Below are 6848 nucleotides of genomic sequence, written 5' to 3'. Positions count from 1 at the left end.
GAAGACCTGAAATATGTCTTGTTCTGAATTGAAGAAGTCAGTGTGTACTACTGTAGTAATGTACACCGGCCTTCACAGTAATGAACTTGGTCGTCTTCCAGTCAGAGAATCATGATTTGATGTGATGATCACTGTGTTCATATCTGACCTCAACTACATGGTTTGTTCTCAGTAACCAGTTTATCAACAAATGGACCCAAAAAAATGCTGCACAGAAACTTCAATGTGTAAATAAAACGTGTGATTCGTTGGCCGTATCTGAATGACTGTCATGACCGTGTGTAACCTGCAGGTGATGCCACCAGTCGGTATTGAAGAAGTCCAGGAGACAGGTGTGATACTTAGAACATCTTTATTTGGATGAGTCGTCTCAGGCCTTGGTGACACATTTTTACAGTGGAGACAAGAGCGACCCCTGTGATATGAGGTCAGCAGTGGTACAGACGTCCACAACACGGACTCACACTGTCACTTTGAGTTTTACAGCATGCAGCGGCTTTAAATACTCAGATCAAACACAAGTATCTACAGGTGATTCATCAGACGGAATGAGTTTCAACGACACACATTATATCAATGCTTCATCACACAATATCTGTACAGTGACACACGTGCGAACACACAGTCGCTCCGGCACTGAAGAACAAAATCATCGACGACGACACGTTCACAAAAACACACTCATCAATTGCGGGAGAAGGAGACGTTTGGCCAGAGAGGCACAGAATAAATATGGTTGATGGTTGAAATCTTCTGTCAACACTCTTCACTCAAACAGCAGGTCTTCGTCATTTTCCTCCGTCAGCATGTTCGCAGGCTCCGCGATGGGACCCAGCTTGGCCAGGCGGGCCTCGATCTCACGTTCTGTCCTCTCTCTGAGCTGCTTCTTCTTCTCTTGGATCTTCTTCAGCCTGGAGCAGGACATGAATCATAAGTAAATGTGTCAAAAATGAAAATATGAGATTGTTAAAGGTTGTTTATTCAGTGGTGGTTTGTTTTTTTAACCTGTAAAATTCCTCTCGTTCTCTCTCGTCCAGCTCTGTGATGATGTAGGTGAGAGTGCGATCGATCCTCGGAATAATCACTGAAAAGTGGGGAAAAATTAGGATTTAAGGTAATGTGGATAAAAACTGTATTTTTCAGTTTAAACATTTTAAGTACAGTTTTGTGCTGTTACCGTGTTCTATTGCGTTCACACGTCGGTTGGTAATCTTTATGGCTTCGTCCAGAGTCACAAAGGAGGTCTGAAGGCAGAAGTGACAGTGAAATAACTGTCCAAACTACAGAACTGTCCTGAGTTTAATATTGAAGTTACCTGTTCTAAAAACTGGTGATTAGAAATAACCACGAGATAAAAGGTAAAAGTGTAAAGCTAAACTATGTCGTGTGCAACAACGCCCTCTAGTGTACCTGTAGGGAAGCAAGCTCCACCAGCAGCTCCACAGCTCTGGCGTAGTTCCTCTTCAACCTGGACAGCTGCTCTCCACCTCTGGCCAGACCAGTGAGCTCATAACCTGAAGGACATGACGAAGGTGAGAAGTTTGTCTTTACATTTAAAAGGATCCAAAAATAAATAAATCAATGAAGAGATGACTTACTGTCCCCGCCTTCCTGGTAGTGCTCAAAAACTGGTAGAGTGACGCCTGAATGACAATCAGCAAATGAGATTGGAGTTAAACTATGTTGTTTACTTGATTGGGGTTGAAAAGGTAAACACGTTTGTAGACAAACCTGCCACGTTGTCTTTCTTGGCTCGGACCTTGACCTGGGCCTTGTTGACATTCTGGATTACAGTTGTGCTGCGGATAGAAAATGACCAGAAACACAATGAAACACGCCTTATAGATGAGACCAGGTCATATTATGTCATTCTGATTCTTACCTGAAGTCTCCAGCTGCAAACTTGGCTTCAGCCAAAGAAAATGCAGCCTCTCTCATCACCTCTCCCATCTTGGTCTTCGTCTGAATGGGTTTGGAAATATATGTAGATAAAATGTTATATGTGAATGTCTACTTATGGTGGGAGGGTTTTGGTTAAAGACGAAACCTGTTCACCTCAATAATTTTGCGAAGGATCTGACGGAAGCGCATGGAGAGGGCGTCAGCTTTCTTCTTCAGCAGGTTGCGACCGGTCTGCGCTCCTTTCAGCCTGGCCTTCATGATGGTCTGGGCCCTGTAACATCAAACACACACACACACACACTGGTCACCTCAGTGGAACAATGAAAGATTATGTTGAAAATGTAGTGATGGTCCATGACGTCTTCTGGGCAGAGGGCTGGGGGTTCGAATCCCAAAGTAATAGAATGTTGGTGAGCAGTTTATTAGTTTTATTTTCTTTGTATTACTTTATTACCACTTGCATGTTGATCTTAGTTCTTTGAGGTTTTTTTGTTTTTGTTTGGGGTTTTTTGGGGTTTTTTTTTTTGCCAATTTCTAACCTTCAACAGTAAGTGTTTGAATATATAGTGCTAATATTAGTTGAGTCATACATTAGTTTAAGTTTTTGGTAAGTTTCACTGAGTCGTTAACTTTTAGCAGTTACTTTTAGCATTTATCGTCATGTTTGCACAACAACAATTTAAACATTTAAAACCCCAAAACTAGAGCACAGAAAATATGTATGTAAGTATGTATATATGTATGTTCTACTGCACCGTAGTCGGACAGTGGGGAAAAATACTGTATATTTTATGGTGGTATTAATTAGCATTTTAATCGAAGTTTAAAAAAAAGTAGATTTTGATTTTAGAACGACATTTTCCTGACAGCGATGTAAATGTGTTCGTTATCAGCAGCTGTACTCACTGTTACAGTTCACACTTCAGTGATGCTTTTAAAACAATCACATGACAACAGAGCCTGGCTCTTCCTCTTTTGAACGACAGACAAAGCACAGTGATCTAAAGATAGGCTCATATTTAACAGTCGTTTAGGTTGCAGATTCCATATGGAATCCAGATATTTAGAATGGCTGATGTGTTACATGGAATTAGCAACTAGCCTACAAACAAGCTGCTTACATTCTGGAGGGGAAGATGTCAATCCTGTCTTTTCCGGACATCTTCGCGTCTTGTGGTTGACGATTCCAAACGTCTGTTTCTATCCGTTGGTTACAGCCGACTGTGAAGTTGTAGTTTTTTTATCTCAGATGCCTTAATATGTTTTCCGAATGTGTAGGATTAGAGCGACTGAATGGACGGTCGTGATCTTGTCAGTCTGTCCCTGGTAGTCAGCTGATCTCCGGTCATGTGACCGGCATTGCACCCTGCTTCGCCATGCGCATGCGCACCCAGAAGCGTCATCGATCCTTTCCGGGTCGCAGAGTTTGCGCATCCACGATTATGAGTTAGTGGGCCAGTCGTCTTCATCTAAAATCCCCGAAAAGAGAGTAAAAAAGTGAAAGAAATCCTAATTCCACATATCACCTTGTAACCGTATGAAACCAGTAAGTTTTTATTCACCATTTCGTTTTAAACAGACTCCAGGGCAGACGAGCGCGTCAACCGGCTAGTTAGCTGTTAGCTAGTCCCGCATGTGTGAGCTGGAGACGTGAGGAACTAACGGAAATATAAATAAAAGTCCTCCGGTTTTATGTTTTGTTCAAATAGGATTTCCTTTGTAGTCATATAGAGATGGAGTTTATTGTGTAACGGACTCAGTGTCTGTGTGTACTTCGAGTCTTAGATTGAAATGTTTGGGGGCTTGTAGTCAGTGTGCGTTGCATCATCCCATTTACAGTGGAAAAGACCGGCGTTTGTGTAGTCGGTCGTTTAAAACAACTCATTAAACTGGTGAACATTATCTGTGATGGATTCTACGTGTCTGTGCCTTTATTTTGTAAGAGCTAATCAGTGCAACGTCTTTATTAGGGGATGTTTGTCATCTGACTACCTGTACCCCACTCGGAACAATAGTTCTGGTACCTCTTCGTGTTTGTTTGATGTGGTTTGTCGTTAGCTGATTGTTATCTCAAGATTTATTTACTTTTCCAAATTATGTTGTGAGATTAATATATATTTTCCACTCCTCGTGATTACAGTTGTGTATAACACATAATACCAAATGGCTAATCTGGCTGTGAAAACCATGTAGTGAAGCAGAAGTCCCGTTTTGGCGTCTTTCAGTAAAGAACACATCTAAGTTATATGCACTTTTCAGAATTAATGTTTTTAAACATGTAAACATTTTAACTGCATCAATCAATAGACCATGTCATCTCATAGAATTGGGACTTTTTTTAAATGAAAGCAATGGTCCCCAAAATGTGTAGCTTGGTCATTGTTATTGTCTTTTGTAGCCATAGTTTGATATGTGGGAATGATGATTCTGCAACTAGATGTTGGCAAGTATTTCTTGATTATGAGGAAAATAGCATGTGATCTTCTTAAAGTTTTCATGTCGAAGGTTGGCCATTGTGGCAGAAAGTGACTCTTAAAATGCTGGGTTGTACACCAGTATACAATACTCTTTACTTTGCTTCTCAAGACTAAACACCTAATCCAAAAAAGCAGCATTCGATGCTTTGATTTGATTGTGAACATTTCATCCTATTGATTGTTTTTAAGCAGCGTTCGATGCTTTGATCGATGCTTTTGAACATTTCATCCTATTGATTGTTTTTTTTTTTCTTGTTGTTGTCCGTGTAGCGATGCCGGGGCTCAGCTGTCGCTTCTACCAGCACCGGTTCCCAGAGGTGGAGGACGTGGTGATGGTCAACGTGAGGTCCATCGCTGAGATGGGCGCCTATGTCAGCCTGCTGGAGTACAACAACATCGAAGGCATGATTCTCTTGAGTGAGCTGTCGCGTCGACGTATCCGCTCCATCAACAAGCTCATCCGCATCGGTCGTAACGAGTGTGTGGTCGTCATCCGAGTGGACAAGGAGAAGGGTGAGTTGCGATGACCCCCACACTGTAACACGACTTAGAGTTATTAGCGTAATGGGTATTGCCTGTGGTCGTTTTTCTGAGGCTTGATCTAGTTTTACCAACAACGAAAGGTGAATGGGTAAAACAAAGGAATGAAAAGTTTTAGTAATGTAATGTTTGGTAAAAAAAATCATACCTATTTAAAAATCACCCAAAGCATGCCTTACCATCATGGAAAAATGCAAAAAAAATCCCAGTCCCAGAAATGCCTTAGAATGCAAGTTTATGTGGAACAATGCAAAAAAAATAAAAAGACCCAGAAATGCCTTAGAATGCAAGTTTATGTCCTAAAACATGCTGCCAGGTGAATATTTTGTGTTTAAAACAGTATTTCTAGCTCCACCGCACTGAAGCAAAATCTGCGGGACATGACATGTTTTGTTTGATCTGCACTCAATTGAGTGCGCCTTCTTATGTAGTCGGGCACGAGTGCCACTCAGACTTGACTCAACTCAGACTAACCAGAGCTCATTGTACTCAGCCGTTGTGAAACAGAAAAGTCAGCCAGAGCTGTGGCATTAACTCGGTGTTTCATGAGCCAGCTTCAAGAAACGGACCCCTGGACATTACAGTTCAAAACATTGAGTAGTTGAATTGAAAATGTTAGCAGTTACTTGAGAGTGATTTAATTCATGTATTTGTTTTATTATTCTGCTGTTATTAACTGTATTCTGTCCTTTCTTCCGTTTCCTGTCAGGATACATCGATTTATCCAAAAGAAGAGTTTCACCAGAGGAGGCCATCAAGTGTGAAGACAAATTCACTAAATCTAAAACTGTGAGTGGAGTCGTTGTTGTTGTTGTTGTTGTTGTTGTTGTTGTTGTTGTTGTTGGTCAAAGCTGCAAAAACACGGGTTGTCGCAACCTGACAATTGTCAGGTTTGAGCTAAGCTGATGTAAGCCACCGTGTTTGCAGGTTTACAGCATCCTCCGACATGTGGCTGAAGTCCTGGAATACAGTAAAGACGAGCAGCTGGAGAACTTGTACCAGCGCACGGCCTGGGTTTTTGATGAGAAGTATAAGAGGCCAGGATACGGAGCCTATGATGTCTTCAAACTGGCTGTGTCGTGAGTTTTTATTATTCTTTTAAAAACCTCAGCACATTTGATTGGAGCTTATCACCAGAGACAGTGTGATGTCATGCATGTTTTGTCCTCTAGAGACCCTTCTATTTTGGATGGCTTGGACTTAACAGAAGAAGAGCGAAATGTTCTGATAGACAACATCAACAGACGACTCACTCCACAGGCTGTCAAAATCAGAGCAGGTACATGAGAATGGCCCAGCCCTGGGGCAACTGTGGCAGTGGTTAGTGCCTCCCTGCTCTCCTGGTCACATCTCTCTCTGTTACGTTTGCAGACATTGAAGTGGCGTGCTACGGCTACGAGGGTATTGATGCGGTGAAGGAGGCCTTGAGGGCCGGACTGGGCTGTTCCACAGAGGCCATGCCCATCAAGGTAAGTGTGCGATGGTGCACAGGCTTCCATCAGTTTAGAGGACGTTCTGTGAATCGTTGGTGTGAATGTTGTGGTTCTTGTTGTGGTGCCACAGATTAATCTGATCGCTCCTCCTCGTTACGTGATGACGACAACAACTCTGGAGCGCACAGAGGGTCTGTCTGTCCTGAACCAGGCCATGGCCGCCATTAAAGAGAAGATTGAGGAGAAGAGAGGCGTGTTCAACATCCAGATGGAGGTGAGTGTGTGGAATATCTTTTTGAATATTGACAAAGACAACACAACAGTTTGTATGAAGATGTAGCTAATGTTTGAGCATGGTGCTTCATTTTTTCCCTAACCTCCAGCCCAAGGTGGTGACAGACACAGATGAGACGGAATTGGCTCGGCAACTGGAGCGGTTAGAGCGGGAGAATGCCGGGGGGGGCGGGGACGGTGATGCCGGGGGGGGGGGGGGCCA

General features: G+C 42.6%; 2 protein-coding genes across 2 annotated transcripts; one reads left to right on the top strand and one right to left on the bottom strand.

The window, feature by feature from the left end:
- Positions 1 to 335: 335 nt before the first annotated feature.
- Positions 336 to 3217, bottom strand: atp6v1d (ATPase H+ transporting V1 subunit D). The gene is made up of 9 exons (XM_008313403.3): positions 3024 to 3217; positions 2056 to 2173; positions 1883 to 1962; positions 1732 to 1799; positions 1599 to 1643; positions 1411 to 1514; positions 1178 to 1244; positions 1006 to 1084; positions 336 to 911 (listed from the first exon to the last, which is right to left on the bottom strand). The coding sequence occupies exons 1-9, from the start codon at positions 3062 to 3064 to the stop codon at positions 767 to 769; spliced, it is 747 nt and encodes a 248-aa protein (XP_008311625.1). The 5' UTR covers positions 3065 to 3217; the 3' UTR covers positions 336 to 766.
- An 82-nt stretch (positions 3218 to 3299) lies between these two features.
- Positions 3300 to 6834, top strand: LOC103381195 (eukaryotic translation initiation factor 2 subunit 1; the record flags this gene model as incomplete). The annotated part of the gene is made up of 8 exons (XM_025057057.1): positions 3300 to 3448; positions 4650 to 4892; positions 5629 to 5708; positions 5847 to 5998; positions 6092 to 6198; positions 6291 to 6388; positions 6483 to 6626; positions 6736 to 6834. Coding segments are annotated over exons 2-8 (921 nt in total), but the record flags the coding sequence as incomplete, so codon positions are not given.
- Positions 6835 to 6848: the final 14 nt, after the last annotated feature.

Source organism: Cynoglossus semilaevis, chromosome 7, assembly GCF_000523025.1.
Source record: "Cynoglossus semilaevis isolate Cse_v1.0 chromosome 7, Cse_v1.0, whole genome shotgun sequence".
NCBI classification, from domain to species: domain Eukaryota; kingdom Metazoa; phylum Chordata; class Actinopteri; order Pleuronectiformes; family Cynoglossidae; genus Cynoglossus; species Cynoglossus semilaevis.
This window is presented reverse-complemented; position numbering and strand designations above follow the sequence as displayed.

Excerpts from the sequence above, each read along its gene's own strand:
- atp6v1d (XM_008313403.3), bottom strand. The coding sequence starts at position 3,064 with ATGTCCGGAAAAGACAGGATTGACATCTTCCCCTCCAGAAT. Across the intron at positions 1,245-1,410 it reads TGGAGCTTGCTTCCCTACAG|ACCTCCTTTGTGACTCTGGA; the intron begins GTACACTAGAGG and ends TTCTGCCTTCAG. Across the intron at positions 1,085-1,177 it reads TGTGAACGCAATAGAACACG|TGATTATTCCGAGGATCGAT; the intron begins GTAACAGCACAA and ends CCCACTTTTCAG.